General features: G+C 40.3%; 1 protein-coding gene across 6 annotated transcripts in view; it reads left to right on the top strand.

Annotated features, from left to right (window-relative positions):
- The window catches only part of robo2 (roundabout, axon guidance receptor, homolog 2 (Drosophila)), a 428,768-nt gene that overhangs the window by 345,421 nt on the left and 64,653 nt on the right, over positions 1-18,694 (top strand). For all 6 annotated transcript variants that reach the window (XM_088079114.1, XM_088079116.1, XM_088079118.1 and 3 more), the window contains 2 exons: positions 13,471-13,607; positions 14,805-14,816. In XM_088079114.1, the coding sequence (XP_087935240.1) occupies positions 13,471-13,607; positions 14,805-14,816 (149 nt within the window). The remainder of the gene's footprint in view (positions 1-13,470; positions 13,608-14,804; positions 14,817-18,694) is intronic.

Genomic DNA, 18,694 nt, shown 5'->3' with positions numbered 1-18,694 from the left:
AAGGCAGGGATAAGGTGTGTGTGTGTGTGTGCGCATAGCACCGATGTGACAGGCTGCGCTTGCAAAGCAAAGGAGCTATGGAGGCATTGATGTCAGCCTGAGTGACTGTTTCAAACTAATGATAACTCACACTGCCAGCTCTCACCTGGCATGGCTGCCAGGGGGCATTAAATAGCTCTATTAGGCTGTACACAATGCATATTACACATTCAGGATAAAATGACTCCACCCTTGGGTGCTCCAGCAGACAGCTCCCACAGCCATAACAGGAGCAGACAGTGTCAAGGAAGGGGGTCTGCATGAAGACAAACAGATATTGAGCTAGACAATTAAAACTGAGTGACAGGTAAGTGGGCAGGGAGGCTGAAAGGTAACAGGAAAAATATGGCACGCTGCAAAGCAGACAGGTAGAGAAGGAGAAGGATAGAATGACAGGAGATACAAAGAGACAGCAGCTGACGTGGCAGGATTCTGTGTACAGGTGCAGCTGTTCAGGTGAAATCTTGGCACAGACACCTAGAAGATAATCACTGCCTCCCTTAACCCCATTCAGTGTGTGTACCCTCGCTGACATGACACATGCACTCACTCACTGTTGCGAAAACAGACACTGATGGGAGAAAAAAAGCTCTTAAAGTCTGTAATTTAACTAGCTCCATTGCCAGCTATAGTCTGGTTCACTTCCCGTAAAAAGCCACTGATGACATAGTGATACTGTTCTTTTTTGGGTCTCGCGTGTCGGCCTGTTGCTTCACGGTGAGTCACTGGACTTGCAGTCAATAACAGTGTCATTGTCAGGAGTGGACTTCAAAGAGACCAGCGTTGTGTCCCCAGCCAACAAGCCAGTCACACACTGCTTGGATCACCTCATAAAATACACACTCAGTGGACCTGACATCTCTCAAGGCTAGCCGCAGAGCCGAGCGTGGGCGGCTTGTTTGTGTCTGATAAGGATTTGGTTCACTGGGCAGTTCGACACGAGCGCCGTGCCAAAGCAAACACATAGAAGTATTTCACTCATGTCTTTGATAGGGAGTTGGCTCTGGAAATGAGTTCATTTTGTACACTAATTAACAGATTTATTACGAAGTAGGATGAGTGTCATGTGCCTGCGTCCTTGCGCACTGTATCATCCCTTTGAAGTTCGGCCTTATTTGGATGTGGAAAAAAGCTGAACACATGAAAAAAGATACTGCCAAAATTAATAAGTGATAAATATCGCCGTGTTTCTAATTACAATATGGGAGCTTTTGTTTTCCTCGCTATATTTAATTCTCCAGTTTTGCTTTGAAGCAGAAAGCAAGCATGAAAACTGCGATATTCTAATTCTGACATTTTCTGTTGCCTTTGTTTTGCGTGCCAAAAAGAAGACTCATATTGTTAAGTGAAGAACTGTTCCAGCGTTCTCTGCTGCTTATCCTCACTTAATAAACATCAAACAGGGCTTCTCTCTGACTGACAGAAGAATTGTTTAAAATCCCACGCAAGAATAGTTTCCAGTTTGATAACTGGCAAGTGCTCGGATGAAGAAGACATGAAAACAGCTACTGTAGCGCAGCCATCATGTCATTACTCTGTGGGCGTCTGTAGCTTTATCACTAGTGGTCTTCACCATAGGAATGAAATGCGACTAAAGATCAAGCACTTCTATATGCAGCGGGGAGTGATCTTTGTTTGCTCTCTATCCAAAAAGGTTACACTGTCCTTATTATTATGGTAAGCTGTAAAAAGACAGACTTAGTAAGAGCGCTCCCTCTTTACCATCAGAGTGTTTTAACTTTCCTTTGCTGGTCCCTTTACATGTGCATGCCTGTGTCTTTCTGTGGGTGTTTGCGTGTGTGCAAGTTTTATACTAGCAAGAAGGGAAATAGAGCCTCAGCTGAGTAAACAGGTCTTTAATATGCTCAGTGGCTCCAGCAGCCTCCAAGGCAAACACATGCACACACTGGCACATAGACATAAAGCACACCAGGATGGCACCGGCTTCGGTCTCGGTGGGATGGAAGAGGAGATAGAGACGGCACAAGAATGGTTTCAATTAGAGGACAAAGACAATAGTACTGTTATTTTACCTCTGTGGGTGTTTTACTGTGTTTGGAAAAACTAGATTAAAACCACCAAACCAGTTTATAGGTCATCTGCCAACAGGCTTTGGTACTGTTTAAAATTATTCAGTACAAAATGATGAGAAATCCCTAGACACATCCCCATAAGATCATTCAAGTTACATGTCAGAGTAAATAGCTAAAAATGTCAAAGAACCTCAAGTGCATTACTACTGAAGGTGCAATAATTATGATTAGGAATTTGATATTTTTTTGTGTTAAGAGGACATTTGCTTGGGCTCTTGACCTCATTCTAAATAAGAAAGTATTCAAGTTCTTTACATGAGTTGCTTTACCCTTTGAAATCTGGACTGACATCCATTTTCTTGTGCTGCATTCAGATACCTTTCACAAGCATTGAAACCTTTTAAATGTGAGCAGATTGGCTTGATTTCTGTCAAGAACATGGGAAAAGAGAAAATTAGCAACTTGACAGGAAATGTCTGGCAAATTGCAAAAATTAGTCAAATTTGGTGACAAAATTAAATGAAATTTAGCTTAAGAGAGAGAAAGAGAGAATTGCATCTAATCAATAAAAAAAAAAAATCAAGAAAAGTATAAAATGTATGTATTGTTTTAACTTTAATTTAGCACTTTCTACAGGTCATTTCATGTTTTGTTTTGTTTTTTACTTTTTTTAGGATAATTTCAACATATTGTATTGTAACTTTTTAATAACATCTTGCTCATATTTGGATATTTTTTGTTAAGTTGCTCATTGCCTTCTTTCCATGTTTTAAAAAGAAATCAAGCCTATTTGCACAGGTTTTAAGGGTTAAAGCACTGTGTCATTCATTTTTCTGTTTGCACACTTGCACATTGTGCAAACATAACTTAGTACTTAACCTTAAATCCTGTCTGTGGTACACATTTGCAGCTATCTCTGTTTCCAAAAAAGTGATTAATATTGGTGACATTAGTCATCCTTTTAGACTGTATTTCACCCAATGCCAAGTCACAGCAGTGATTCTCAATTTGATGCCACATACAATGCTGAGTGCCATGTTCTCATTCACAATAAAAAGTTATTCATACTAGAATTTTATTTTATTTTCTGTGTTTTTAATGTAAATAAGACATAGTTATACGCATCAAAATCGAGCTTTTCTCGACCCACCAGGTACCCGTGACCAGGGTTGGAAATTAGATGCAGCTTCCAGCCAAATGCTGGTAAAATATACAAGTGGCTGCTAGATTTGCTTCTTCACCTGCCAACAACAAAACAATGGTAATGTATTAAGTGGCTGGAAGATTTTTGAGACCTCTAGCCACACTGACAGGTGAACAAAAAGTTAATTTAGTTCAAAGTGTCATTGTTTTTTAATGTTCTGTTATCAATATGTGTTATCAAAAGGTTCTTTCTGATTTCCTATCATACCTTTTTAGTAAAGGAGGAGCCTGGAGTGTGTGAGATGATGGTGTTAAATACATGTAGTCCACCACACATACAATTAGTTATAGGAAGGCAGACCAGCCAAGACAGAATAATTACCTGTAGCTGAAATTAGATCAGCCCATTTGTTGAGCTCCCGGGTTTTTATTCTGATAATGGCTTTTCTTTTTTACCTTCATCATCTGGGCTCACAAATAGGACCGTATGTAGCCATCAGGTTTGAAAAAGAAGCTTTTTTTTACTTTTTCTATTGTCACACACATTTCTAATCTGTTTGCAGAGCTAATGAAAGTCTGTCTCTGAGGATGGGACTTAAATTATTACAGGACCAATAAGTGTGCTGTTAAACCGTATGTTATTGGAGCTTTAATTATTACCAGGGTTGAAAATTCACACAATTGCGCTCCAGGCAGGATTAAAATCACTGACCAGCACATGCAATATTGAAATCAGCCAACCTCCCCTAGAGAAATAAATTTGGTTTGAATGGAGCTTTTCTTTTATACTAATATACATAAGATTAGATTCAGATGGTGGAGTCGTGTGTCTTCCCAGGGGAAAATCTTTGGCATGTGTTGTCAAGCAGCTGGATCGTAGCATCTGTCTCAAAATACCATGGAAACTGTGATAGTTATAGCTTATTTAAGGTGTAAAGAGAATAAGATTGTGACATGACCAAAAAGTTTGCCAGCCACTAGTAAGTCTTTAAGAAGAAGAAGATGATGCAGTTGAGTGTATACAGTTACTCAGTTTATCCAGTTTTGTGATTGTTTTCTGTGTTATCAACTGCCATAATCGTTCCCACGAACGGCATCGGACACAGATCAGTAATGGAGTGTGTTTTTTTATTTCTAGCTTTCCAGCTTGGAAGCAAAACAATTGATCTCAGGTCGCAGACCTAACAAAGGATCTATCATGGCATGGGTAGCAGCCAAAAAAAATGACAAACAAACATTACCTTCAGCAACATTTTCTAACATATGTTTGTGTCTTTATGGCATTTTCACAAACGTAAGTGAAGCAAAGACAAGTTTAACTGTAATGTAGTTGCCTTTAGCGCCGATACACTACTGTCGCTGTTAACTTCATTTGTTTTTTACTAGTTTTAAACAAGTGATTAAAAAAACAATCAAAATAACCCCCATGTATGCGGCTTATGTTAATCACTGAGACGGAAAGTGTTGACAGAGAGATGTGTGTGGCAAGTGGCGGTTAGGTTACTCACCTTTATAATTTCTGTACTGCTCGAAAGTGTTGGCACTTGCTCACAAACAAGGTATGAAAACATGCCCGTAAAAAGTTGCATTTGGCTGCTTATTAAAATTGCCTGACCACTCCTTGTGTTCATACGCATCAAGGCAGTTTAATTCCTTTAGTCTTTCGGTTTGCTTCTTTCGGTTGGGTCTGTTGCACTTTTTGTTGGACTGCAATGCATTTTTTTGGCAGATTGCAATACCAACTTTTAGGTACATACCGCCACTGACCGCGCCAGATTTCTGTTTACCTTGGACATGCGTACAATAAAGAATGCCCAGAATGCACTGCGCCATGATGTTGTTGCTTAATTCTCTATAGGCCCGTTTCTACTGCAGGAACGTGGGGGTAGTTTTACAGGGTCTCACCTGTTGGTGTGTGTCTCCACTGCAGGAAACGTCCCTGTAGGACAATTTCTGAGAACTTTTACAGGGGCGAAACAAGTCCCGGCCTTGGGGTAGGTACATCAGTGCGTTCCCAAAAAACTGCTGGGTGGGATGTCAATAAGACACGCGTCATTTTTAAACTTGCGTTCATGTTATAATCAGAATGATGACTTTTCCACTGGGAAATTTCACATGAACGGCCTCTCTTGTCAGAAAAACAATTCGGAGATAATTTTATGACAAAAGTTGCTGACTTGACGTCATAAATGCATAATTATGGCGAGCGAAAGTCAATGATTGGTCAAAGGTAAGAAACTTTTTATTAATTTTCTTATGGAAAACAACTATTAACTTCTTGCATTACAGTGCAACCCATATTTTTTGTAGCTTCCATGTTGTTCCCATTTTACGACCTCGAAGCACATAAACACAACAAAGTCAGAAGAACAATTTCCCAACTCGGAAAATCTGACCTTCCGACATCACAGGAACACAACATAAAAGACAGCAGAAGAAGGAGAAGAATGATTATGTCAATACTGGTTTCCAGAGGGTCCTACCGGGGACCGACACTGCAATGGAGACACAAAGGCTGTTCCTGTAAATGTTTCCGCCTCCTAGGTTTTACCCCGAGTTCCTGCAATGGAAACACACCTTATACGGTGCATGGTGTATTTATAGTGCCTGTCAATTCCGAATTTACATCCTCCACATTTGGTTATGCTTAAACGCACCAGTTTATTATTTGTAAGAGTGTCTTCATTTGGTTTAATACCAGATTTATATCAGTCTGTCAAGCATTTCTGCAAAATCCTGGAGAAGGAACACAATAGCTTCTCTAAAATCAGAGAGCCAGGAGAGCAGCACCACAGAGCTTTGTGTCTCCAAATGGAGGAGTTTCTGCCACAGTCTGTGGATCCCAGTGAAAACTTGGGCAGTATGTGTTATCTCCGTCTGGCTACCAGCTCAGTGTGTGGCCCACGTCTCAGCCTTCTTTGGTTTCCCCCTCCCTCTGCTCTGGACCCTGGTGCCCTCTCTGCCTTATCAGAGCCCTTTTGGTCTTGAAGTCTATCTGTATTCAGGCCCCCTGTCCCTGCTGACCTCTGCAGCAGCGCACCTGCACAACATTCAGCAGAAAAGCCTTTCTGTCTGACTCAATCCCTTTGTGTGTGTATGTGTGTGTGTGTATGAAAGAGGTGTGAGGGTCATTCTATTTGAGAGAGTTGTTAAAGCTAGTGTGACAGGAGTGCCTGTGTTATGCTGACCATCCAGTTTCAGTGATTTCTCACCTCCGCAGCTCAGCAAAACGAAAAGACGGCGGGCTATGGTTCCTGTCTCCATTACTTCCCCTGATATATAAGTGGATACATCTGGTATTTATGAGAGCGCATGTGTGCGGGGGTTGGTGGGTGGAATGGCAGTGGGATGATCAGCAGTATTTTATCTTGAAGGTTTATTGATACTGTGTCAAGAACAAAGACAACCCAATAAAATAATAATCCACATAATCTATCCAATATCCAATAATTTATCATAAATAATATATAGAAATGTTGACTTTACATTAATCAGGACGATGTGCAGCTGAGCATTCATTATGCATCTGTGCTTTTCTTTCATCTTCTTGAAAAGACAACAAAAATACGTCTCTACTCCAAAGAAAGTACAAATGACAACCTCAGTATGTACATCTTTCTCTGTGCTTTTGGTGTTTGTGCACCTTTTTGTTCTTCACACACACACTCACAAATAGAGAAAGAGTGGCTTCCAGGCACTGGCCAATGAGCTGTACTTTTCTGTTTTCTTTTCTCTATCTGCAGCATTTTGCAGTACAACCATGCTGTCTGCTCCAAACCACTCTGACTAAGCAACACTGCTGACATTTTTTTTTTGGCACTGGAGAGGAGCCACTCTTTTAAAGGTCCAACATGCAGAATTTACAGATACATACAGATATATTGGCAGAAACTGAATATAATATAATAAGTATGTTTTCTTTGGTATATAACCACCTGAAAATAAGAAATGTTGTGAATTATTTTTTTCTCCCTTTTTGCATTGGCCAGGGAAAGTTTAAAGCCCATCTGTGAAGACAGTATTGAAAGACAAGGATTTTTTGTTGGCTTTTTTTGTTTTTGTGGTGTTTTATTTAGTTTAACAAAGATATACAAATCAAAGTTCATTATACAACTGTGTGCACTTTTCGCTGTCCTCCCTCCACCCCAAGGTGCAAGTAATGGAAAAAAAAAATAGTAGTCATGAATGAGTAAGAAATGTAAAAAAATGACATAAAACAATGAAAGAGAAAAAAAATTCAACGATATACATGATTTAAAAACGACTTATTCTTTTGTTTGTTTGTTTGTTTTCTCTCTCTTTTTTTTTTAAATCCAAAACTGCTTCATTCTGTGTTTTTATTGGTTTAAATCAGTGGGTCAATTTTTCTGTTTGTTTTGGAGAAAAGGAGACCTCTGCAGATAATTTGGCTCTCCATAATAACCTCCTGGATGACAGGATCAGAAATAAGGTGAGCGCACATCAACTGGTGCTGGGCAAGTTGCCAAACCTGGTTTTAATCATAGTACAGTGTATTTTGGAGAGGGAGAGATCTCTCAGGATAATATGGCCTGACTGTACACCTCCTGATGAATGAACACCAGGAGAAGTTTCAGCTGGTTGCAGTCTGCAGTCCTCACCACTAGATGCCACTAAATCCCCCTAAATCTCATGCACTGCTCTTTTAAAGGCAAGTTTAGAATTCATTTGCTTTCCACAAACTCTGGTCCAACCATCCAGGGTATAAATGTGGCTGAACTTATGTTTGATTAATTGGGATTAGGTGTTGAAAGTTAGTCGGACAGATTGGAAGGCTCTGACCCCTCTAAGGTGTGAAAGGCTATGGCTAAAGGCCTTACAGAAGGGAGATGAGAAGTGATAGTGGTTAATTGATTCTCTCTCATGGGTGACAAGACTGGGACAGGTAGACTCCAGCTCTTTTGATCAGGATGCGGTAAAGTAGCAGTTAGATGGTGTGAAACTGGAAGAGACTGTCAGAATGAAATGGAGCAGAGAGGGGACTTTGTGTCAGAGCGGTCAGCCCAGAGAGCAGCCTGGAATTAGTCCTCTTGCTGTATCTTGAGTCTGACTCATGTGCTCAGAGTTGGCACACAACCCTTCTGCCTACTGACGGTCCCATTCATGTGCACACAGAGGTGAGGCAGATAAGATCCTCTCAGGTTGAGTCATTTTGTGTATCATCCACATAGGCAGGAGATACGATTCTGTTAATGTGGGTAAATTGGCACAAGTCTGAAGGTGGAACATGGGTGAGTGTGTCCCTGACAGACACTTTGCAAGGCAAATCCTCCACAATGATCTAAAGGATCTCTGAGATGTAATACGTCTAAAGTGCGTCCAATAAAGTTGTCATCTTTGCATAGCTGTCTCTGCACAGCAAACACATCAAGTTGACAACCCAGAAAAATGCTGCTTTGTCTTGGCATTTGCTTACATTCCCATCACTCCTCATCTCCCTGCATGAGTGGATGACTCTGCACATGTGTGGATATGTGTTGGATGATTGCATACTTTGTTCTCTGTTCAAGTGTGTGTGTACAGTGTGCCTTTTTTCTAGTTAAAAAGTGAACTTGGCTCTTGTATCCGTTCCACAGCCCTTGTACATATGCAATTACATTCCTCCTCTAATAGAGAACAGAGCTCTGCCCCGATTCAGTCTCAATAAAGAGCTACTGTTCCCTCTCCGTGTGTACCAACATGTGTGTGTGGCCACAACTGCCTCTTATCCCTGAGTTTTTCCACTCATCTTGTCATCTGGGCTGATTCCATATAGGAAGTTGATTACAGATTGATTGGGCTCATGTTTCCCACTAATAAGTCATGGACCAGCCTGAGGTTGTGTTTTGAGAGATTGATGGAGACGGGACCAAGAACAATAAGCATGTTGTCCAGTGTGTGCGTATGTGGGTTATCTACAAGGCAAAGCATGTAGATTTCAGGCTGTAGAAACCTGTATGAGCAGGTGAACTGTTTGTGTTGCCCTTAGTCATCGCAATATCTGTAACACTGATGCCTGCTCTTAAAGATATACTACTCAGGATTTATTAATATACAGACTCACACAGAAGTAATCCCCCTCAGTCATCACTTATTACACTGTAAGTGTTTGGTGGGGTATTTTTTTTCTCTCTTCTGCCTACATATTCTTATTTTCTGTGCTCAGGCTGTTTATAGGTATATACCCCTGTATCGCTAAGGTGAGGTCGGGGCTTTATAAAAAGGGAGCAATCAGGTGTCAGACCGTAAGCAGCACACATCCAAGAGACACAGTGCAGAAAAATGCAAAATATAGCTAAATGAATGCAAAACGTGAGTTGGCTTTTACTTTTGCTTTAATAGGTGAGCATGCTTACAAACAGTCATCAACAATCCTACAAAGTATACCTTTAACATTAAGTGAAAGAGCAAAATTAAAGTCCAAGCATATAGCCTCCTGCATTGGCCCAGAAGATCCTGTTGTGGTTTGTTATTATCAGTTCACTTCATCTGTCCACCACTTTGGTCCAGATTGAAAATTCTTAACTATAAGATGGATTAGGCTGGATTTTGAAATATATATATTAATATGAATATGAATTGGATTTTGGTGATCCTCTGACTTTATATGCGGTTATCTGTGAAATATATTTCAACAACTATTGGATTGATTACCATGACAGTTGGGTGCCATGCCATTGTTTTGACGGCCCATTATTCTGAAGCCTCAATAGTCAGAAGAAGAGAGTATATTTGTACAACAGCCCTTTTTCCCAAAAAAGAAAAAAAAAACGGCTGTTGTTGTGAAGAGCCATTTCTCTGAAGATTAACTGCACACTCTACCAAACAGAAGCACCTGGCTAATTAATATGTAGAATGACATCACCAACTTCATCATCAACCTCCCGCTATGGCAAAGGCTTTACCCGCCCTACTCTGCCTTAATTGTCTTACCCTGATATTCCTTCCCTAACCTTAACCAAAATCTAACCAACCCAACCAGTGATGGCAGCCAGTACTAGCCAGTCATAGGCAGAGTTGGGTGGGTCATGCTTTTGCCATAGTAGGAAGCTACAACATCATTCTGCATAATAATTAGCCATGTGCTCCAATACTGGAGAGTATTGTTGGAGAAACACCCCTTTGGAACAAAAGGTGTTTGTTTTGAGAAAATGGGCTGTCAGACAAATGGGCTTTCAGTCCAATGGGACATTTTTCGGATTACTGAGGCTTTGGTATTAGGGACTGTCAGAACAATGGGAAGTCCCATGACATCGGTAAAGACATTCGTGTTACAGAAAGGATGAATCCTAATGACTTTGGTAAACCTGAAACTTTTCATGTTGTGGCAACATGAGGTCAAACATTTGAGGGTATCCAAGACTTTGCTTCATGACTAAATATTTGCAAACTAATGACATTCCCAGCTGCACTGTTTTGCGCTAATTAGCAGATGTTGACATGTTAATATGCTAAACTAACATGGTGAGCATAGCAAACCTTATCTTCAGCATGCTAGCATTGACATTGTGAGCATGTTAGCATGCTGATGTTCAGAGCTGGTTCGGGTAAGTTGTTGCTTGTTCCCTTGCTCTTATTGTGGTTCGTTAGGGAGTCATAGTGTTTTCCCTAAGCCCTAACTTGTCCCTGCCACTCCTCACTCATCTCCACATCCTCTTGCAAGTCAGTAGTTCATGTTGAGCTTCCTATTATAGCTGGAGGCACAGTATGGGAGGATGCTCTCTCTTTTAGCTTGTTTGTTTTTCATCTGACAACGCGCTCATCTCAAAAGGTGCTGTCTCATTCCTTTAGATGCCAATCATTCGGTTTCAACAATAAATGCTTTATTCATGTCCTCCACCATTACCTGAACTGTACATCCCCTCTCTGTAGAACAAAGCATTCAGTCATGACTCAAATAATCATTATGGCTCTTTAAATACCTGTGTGGAGAGGAGGAACTGGCAGTCAGAGTTGAGGAATGTGCTTCTATAAAGCTGCCTTTGAATGCTGCTCAGGAAATGTCATAACAGCGGGTGAAAAAAAGACATGGATAGACAGGACAGATTAGTTTTGCAGCTGCTGGTGGCAAGCAGCCATCAGTACACCTGATGGTCGAGTGGAGGGGTATTTCCCACTCGGAGGGAAATGGACCATAACATACTGTTACTCCAAAGTCACATTAGAAAGCATTGTTGTAAAACATAATTGGTTGCCATATCAAATAGTCCAATGTATTATCCACAGTAAACAGTTATCCACCTTCATGTGATCAAACCTCACAGTTTAACCTGCTACTTTATTTTTTGAACTATCAACAATATCCCTGAAGAGACCAAACCTGAAAATGTATCCATCTAACAAGTATCATCCATGTGGGTGAAGCCAAATCATCGTATTCCTCTGTGCCATGGAGCTGTATTGTCATCTAAAAGCTATTAAAAACACATAAAAGAGTCATAGTGTTGCACCAGGTGGCATATTTCTTCATTACAGTGAAGAGGAACTGTTGTAGTTTGTACTGAAACAACTCTGTGACTGCATTTTCAATCTCTGAAGAGTAAGCTCCATGTTGGGCAGACATCCCTACTCTTGGTTCTTTTATGTGTTTTTAATAGTTGTTGGACTACAAGTTTGGAGTTTTATGGCGCAGAGGCATAAGCTATAATAAAATGATAATATAATATCAGGCTTGTCCTTTAAAGCCCCTGTGTGGATTTGAAATGTTCTGACTTTGGAGACTTTGAATGCTAGTATAAAAAAAGACACTGTGGCAGACTGTGGTTCACACATTGAAAGGCTGAAGGCAGCACATAGACTGCACCAATTTCACCTTTATTGTAGATACTTTTTTCTACAAACCAACGCGTTTTAAAGGAGCAGTGCATAGGATTTAGTCGTAGAAAGTTGCAGATTGCAACCAGTTTAAACTTCTCGTGAGCCCCGGTTAGAATACCTTCAGTGTTCATTGTTCAGGAGATTTTCACTGTGGGTCGAATTGTCATCAGAGGTTTCCTCCTCTCCAAAACAAACAGTGATCTAAACTGGTAAAAACACTGAATCAGCAGTTTCACATCACAAATCAGTGCTTCTCCTATGCTGTCCAGCTTGTCTGAGACAGGTTGCTATCCCAGTACCTGCTAAAGTGTGCTCACCTTTTTCTGTGATAACGTAAGGTCTAGACTTTCAGGAATATTTTATCAAGAGAAGAATTATCCCTAGAGGTTTCTTCCTCTCCAAAACAAATGGACCTGGTGATTTAAAACACTGATTAAAGCAGTGTCACACTAAAAAAATCTACAATATAGTCCAATATAGATATAAACAGCCCATTTTAAGGTAACAAAAACAAGACAAGTCTGAATTTTCAGGTGATTATACACTAAAGAAAATATACTTATTATAATATATTCCATTTCTGCCAATGTATCCCCTTAAATCTGACACACCAGACCTCTAAAATATTCTATAGTCATATTAAAATTCCACACATGGGACTTTAAAGGGGCAAACACAGTGTCAAGCTCTCATAGAGTGGCCCTTTATCTGTTCATCTCAACCCTGTTCTCAGCGTCTGTGAGTGACAGACTGTGGACAGCAGAAGGTTGTCAAGCTGACAGACCACCATCACACTGCCCCACCACCCCCGCCAGCTCACTACTCACACACTGTCGGGCCAGCACCCCCTTCAATTACAGACTGGAACAACAAACCAGTCCAGCACTATCCCCCTGTCAACTGCCATGCAATTCATACAGGTCTAGGCACACATACAGCCATCTGCAAACACATAAACACAAACATTTGACTACTGCAGTGGAATTGAAATGAGGGCCAACTTTGCCTTATTATAGTTGCTCTATTGATTCAGAGAGTTGCTTTACAATGAGATGGTGTAGGTCTGTATGGAATTATTGCAACCATGCATCCATGCACGCATCGGAGATGCACAAAGACACATACACACACAAAGAGAGAGAAACATCTCATGAATATTGAACGAGTTTTGAGGGTTCCAACTCAACGCACACCTCACTGTGTACTGTGTGTCATTGTTGAATAATTGATCCTCCTCCTTGCAATTCCATTTATCAGAATGAACAGTTGTGCCTATGTGTGCCTCTCTCTAAGAGGAAATGAAGTTTTCACGGCCACAGCTGAACAGGCATAGGTAAAATACTGAAGCACATCTTATTGTCACAGGGTTAATGTTTCATCTGAATCTACAGTATTTAATGGTGCACACTTCAATTTCATGATGTTATGTCTTTGTTGACAGGTATGAGATCAAGTATGACAAGGACGATTACGTGCTGAGAGTGAAAAAGGCTTCCATTAACGACGAGGGCACGTTCACCTGTGTGGCAGAAAACCGCGTGGGCAAGCTGGAGGCCTCCGCTACTCTCACAGTCAGAGGTAAGAAACACCTTGCTTCTTTGTCATGTTTTCACATTAGCAAACACATGACCACACTTAGAGAAGTCATGGACCACTGAGGTTATTTTTCCTGTACACTAATATGAGTTTTAGATTGGCATTTTACCCCATAGAGTCCCCTTTACTTAAATGGAAATGCTGACTCTCACAGCAAAGAAAGATGTAGACAGTCTATGAATCTGTTTAATTATTTACATTTCCAAGTGCAGCGTCGACACACTCTGCCACCCCCCCCCGTCGTGGTGGTCTGCTAGCCACGCTACCCCTCCATGCTGTAACCACCCAGTCAGCAAAGCCATTTCACAGATTACTGATGCACACCGCCAGTCCCACACCTGGGGTTTGCAAGGTTAATAAAAACATTCAAACCATAATTTTCCCTCTTTTCACCACTCTTCTTCCCATCAAACCCTAGTGTTTAAGGTCTCTGTGGAGCACTTTACAGCAACACAGGGGTCCAGAGGGAGGTAAAACAAGGTCTGGGTTCCCTTTTTGGAAAGGAAATTTGTGAATCCTAGTGTTTGGCTCGAGGGTAAGGACACATACAGCAACACAGAGGCAACACTGGGAAAACCATCTACCAACCAAACTACCTGCACCATCTATTCTGCACAGAGAGTAGGGTTTCAGAAGCTCCAATCTCTGGATGAAACCAACATGCTGTCTTCATTTTAAAATCTTTTTTGCTCTCTCTCTTCCTCTTGCTCTCTTTTTTCTGCTCTGTCCATCAGCACCAGTGATAAACACACCCACGCCTTGCTATTGCAAACACATCATCCATAGAATAGTGGATTTCATTAATGCAGACAGCGAAGGTCCAGTAGTATATTTGTCTCTGATGAGTAAAATTGGTACTTAATACAATTGGAGATTTTGACCAGCAAGTGGAACTCACACCAGACTGCCTTCAACATTCAGGTGTCTGATGCTTTGATGTTATCAATAAAACTGTCCATCGGACAGTGGACAAAAGCTGCTGGATCCTCTCTGCCATGCTTACCCTGTGCCAGAAACGTGTTGGCCCCAGTGCGACATGCCATTCATTCTGACTTTGATTTCTTTTTGTCTTATTTTATTACGTTTGTTCTGTTTGTCTTTTGTTGTGTTCTATGTTTGTGCATCCGTGTCTTAATTTGTTTCTTTTGTGTATCCACTCCTCCATTGTTGTGTCTCCAGCTCGCCCTGTCGGTAAGTACCCATCCTTCTGATTTGATTCCATTCTGCATGCCCCTCTCCATACACATTACTGCATTTGACTGCTGCTTGACAATTAGTTACCATTGCTTTAATGTTACTGTATGTAACTAAAGCAGGTGTCACATTGTGTTGTGTACCCTTAGAATTATTGTTAGCAAATAGTTTGGTAGTCTGTAGAGATTTTTACGGCTCTAGCTGGATTACTAAAACACTAATGGCCTATCAAACCAAGTCTGTTTATTTAATAATTATGACTTATTTTGTTTGCAGCAAATCAGAGACCAAGCTCCAAGGGAACACTTTTTTCATATAACTATAACTATATTTGTCCACACTTGTTTTTAACTTAATTAAATAAAAAAATAAGTAATTAAGTAAAATTTACTTCAAATAAATGTCAACAAACTTTGTCATTATTGATGTGACAGTATTCAGTCTATACAAACATCAACATGGTGCTGTAATTGAGCAACTTGCCCGAGCAACATTTATTTAAAGCATTACTTAAAGGCATACTATGCAGGATTTGTTGCTTTCTTTTAAACACAATATTCAAACAAAGCCCCTCCCGCTTGGTCTAACAAGACGTGAATGAGACTGAATGAAGAGAGGAAGCGGCATTGACAAGAATAAAGCAGTGAATCAGAGTAATAAAACGTCATTTTCTGTTTCTCCTCAGTTATGTTCTAAAGTACATATAAACACACCCACACCTCTGTGTCTGGCTTAACCTTGCCCTCAATCAAAGAAACACGTAGACCTGTAGCTTACATCCAGTGGTGGAGACAGTGATATAGGCTGGTTGTTACATTTTTCATAGAGTGCTGCTGTTGCCTGGGGGCTATACACCACTGCATAAATTGTCACCTTAGAATTATAAGGTTGTATCTGGCATTTTTGTCAAAATTAAGTTATTTATATAATCCTGCTCTTTGACAACTTTATGTTTTTTTAAGTTATAAGCATTTTTTAAACTTTTGTTTAGAAAAAAAAAGTTAATGTCATTTACACTATTTGTAATGCAAAACTTTAAAGCTCATTATCTCAAAATGGCTCAGAACACAGTTGACACTTAGAAACATCACGAACAAACCACAATAAGAAGAAAATAAGAAAATACATGTAGAGGACAGGTTTTTCTGCACATACAGACACCACCATAGTGGCTCATAAGTTATGATTGAAAAAGGATTACTTTTGTGTGAGTCTGTATATTATTTTATAGGGAAATTCTTCATAGTATGCCTTTAATAGATCCTCCAGGGTGCATGTCACAATGTAAACAGCTGCCACAGAATATACCAAATAATTGTCTTTGTGCACATTTGTTTGTAGGTTTATATTTGTATCACTGACAATTACTCAACCAGTAACTGATGGAATTGGTGAAGGCTTCAACGACACTGTCACACAGCATAGATTTTTCCCTACATTCAGTCAAAGTTTCTGTTCCCGTGCAGCTCTAAACTGAAGGTAGTTTGTAGACTCCGTCCTTTGATGACTGAGTGGGCTGGCAGTCTGATAGTCTCAGACACTGTCATCTCATATGGTCCAGGACATGTTTAACTTGCAAGTCTTGGGGCCATCTGTGAATTTCTGGAACTCAAAGCTGAGATCTGTTTGTTTTGGACGAATGTCTCTCCTTCTGAGCCCTACAACACAGAGCTGGGAATCTCATTGTATTTCCCTGTAGATTGGGAGAAGGTCAAGGCAGAACCAAACGAGATACACTTAAGATGTTGAATTGTGAGAGGAGGTGAGTGAAAATGGGCATCTGGAGAGGAAGGTGTGCCTTTGAGAGTGTAAGCAGAGAGAATGCAGGTACAAGAAACATGCGTCAGAACAAAGAAGGGAGAGGAAAAGAATGGCAGAAGTGTGTGTCGAGACGGGCTCGACTGGCAGAAAAACCCAGATACTGCCTCAGTGGCAGGACTTTGGTTGCCAAAACAGCAGTGGCTGTTCTGTTATTGTCAAACTGTCAGCTTTCAAGAAGACAGAGGAAATTACATATTCACATTGCCTGTGGGAAGAGACAGTAATTGCGTCGACTTGTGAATAAAATATGATTGAACGTGGGATTTTTAAAGGGAGAAAGAAATGCTTCCAAGTTTGTGTGTCTGGGTGCACTGTCTGTCTGTCTGTCCGTCTGTCCGTTTTCACCCTGACTGCTGTTATATGTCAAGCCCTCTCCAAACCAGGCAGATGTGGTTGTCATGAATTAAATATGGGTGCCTGATCATGTGTTTCCTTAGGAAGGGACAGGAAGGAGCCTCTCACATGTCATTAAGAGTCTCTGAATCAAAAACAGGGCCAGTGTGAGTTAGCCCCCTGAGCCAAGCTGTGAAACTGTCACACACTGACTTCCTCTTGATTTGTCTAAGGTTTTGATCTGTTCTTCTCAGTGGGCCTTGCTCTCCTTGTTTAGATCCAATCCCCTCACATTTCCCAAAAGTATTTTATTCCTTTTCCATTGTATTTTAAAATATAGGAAAAGGGGCATTAAAGTAATGCCACAGGTGTAAAATGAGCACAAGATTTATCTCAGGCCACCAGGAAAAGCTGGTACTTTATTCAAGTCAAACAGTGGAGTTGAAATCAAACAGTCAAATGCTATAGGAAACATACTGAATTAATTAGGGTAACTCACTTACAAAAATCATGATGATGCAAAGTTGTTAGTTACAGTAAAGATGATTTAAAAACAAATTTATTTCTTTCATTAAGTTTTGTGAAATAGCTGAACAACAAATTTTTGTTTTTTACATCCAGCTGAAAACAATCGAGTGAAAGCCAATTATAAACCTCAAAAACATTCATATAACATAATCCTGTTTGACAGTTTTCAACTATCAAAATGAGTTTGGTAAACTCTTCGCTATAAATTAAATTAATTTTTATGCAACTAGGGACATAAGAACAGAGAAGACGGAGAAATTGACATACCCAAAATACTTTGTTTTTTGTCCACAATACAAAAAATGAAAATACACCACCTAAGTTTTTCCATGGCCACAAATATTCCCATTAACATGCAGCCATGCACACTCTGATTAAGAAGCCCAGTCGTGTTAGTTAACATGTCAATATAAGGAAAAGTGGAATGGCTGGGTTTTCCGGCTGCAGCAAACTTGTACTTTGCTGCAAACACAGCATCATTCTTTCAGTCCTACAACCAAGTTCTTAAAAATGTTTGTGTTTCGATATCTATGCAAACACCTGTCAATATCCAATTCTTTTATAATCTTTAAAATGGTTTTGTTTCTCCTCCTGAGCAGAAATGTGGGCTTTTCCTTTGGGCATGCATTTCTACCCCTTAGTTTGTTTTGTGAATTGGTTCAAGTACAACGAATCAATGACAACACACAGAGCTGACTCTCAACAGACAAAAAGGTCACTGTCAGAAAGTGTAGTAAAACCCCTTATTAAGACGTATATTGTGAATACGCTGCATAAATGTCCAAGGAATGCTCATTAAACACAACTAATACTGGCATATCCCAAGTAATCTGAAATTGCTACATTTGGAATAGGACCTATTTCACAATATATATACAAAATATGTTGTTAACCTGACAAGTATCAAATTCAGACTACTGTTATATTGTGAATATTAGTGGAATATTAGTGTGCATGTAAACGCAGTCAGTGATGAGGAAAGTGTGAGAACAGACAAGGATGGGCATTGCAGTGATAGGGACCACCAGTCTGTAAGGTGTTAAACCATATTTTTAGCGAGTAGTTAGTACTGTAATGTGTGGGATGGAACAGAGCAGAGGAAGTAAAGGGAGGGAACTGAGTCCTTGCCAGAGCATGATTTAGGAGCTCTGTATCAGGCCCAGCATTGTGAGAGCCACAAGATATCCAAGCTG

Source organism: Plectropomus leopardus, chromosome 6, assembly GCF_026936395.1.
Source record: "Plectropomus leopardus strain MGB_pleo_1.0 chromosome 6, ASM2693639v1, whole genome shotgun sequence".
In the NCBI taxonomy this organism is placed as follows: domain Eukaryota; kingdom Metazoa; phylum Chordata; class Actinopteri; order Perciformes; family Serranidae; genus Plectropomus; species Plectropomus leopardus.
The sequence above is the reverse complement of the archived record's forward strand: the minus strand, read 5'-3'. Positions and strand labels throughout refer to the sequence as shown.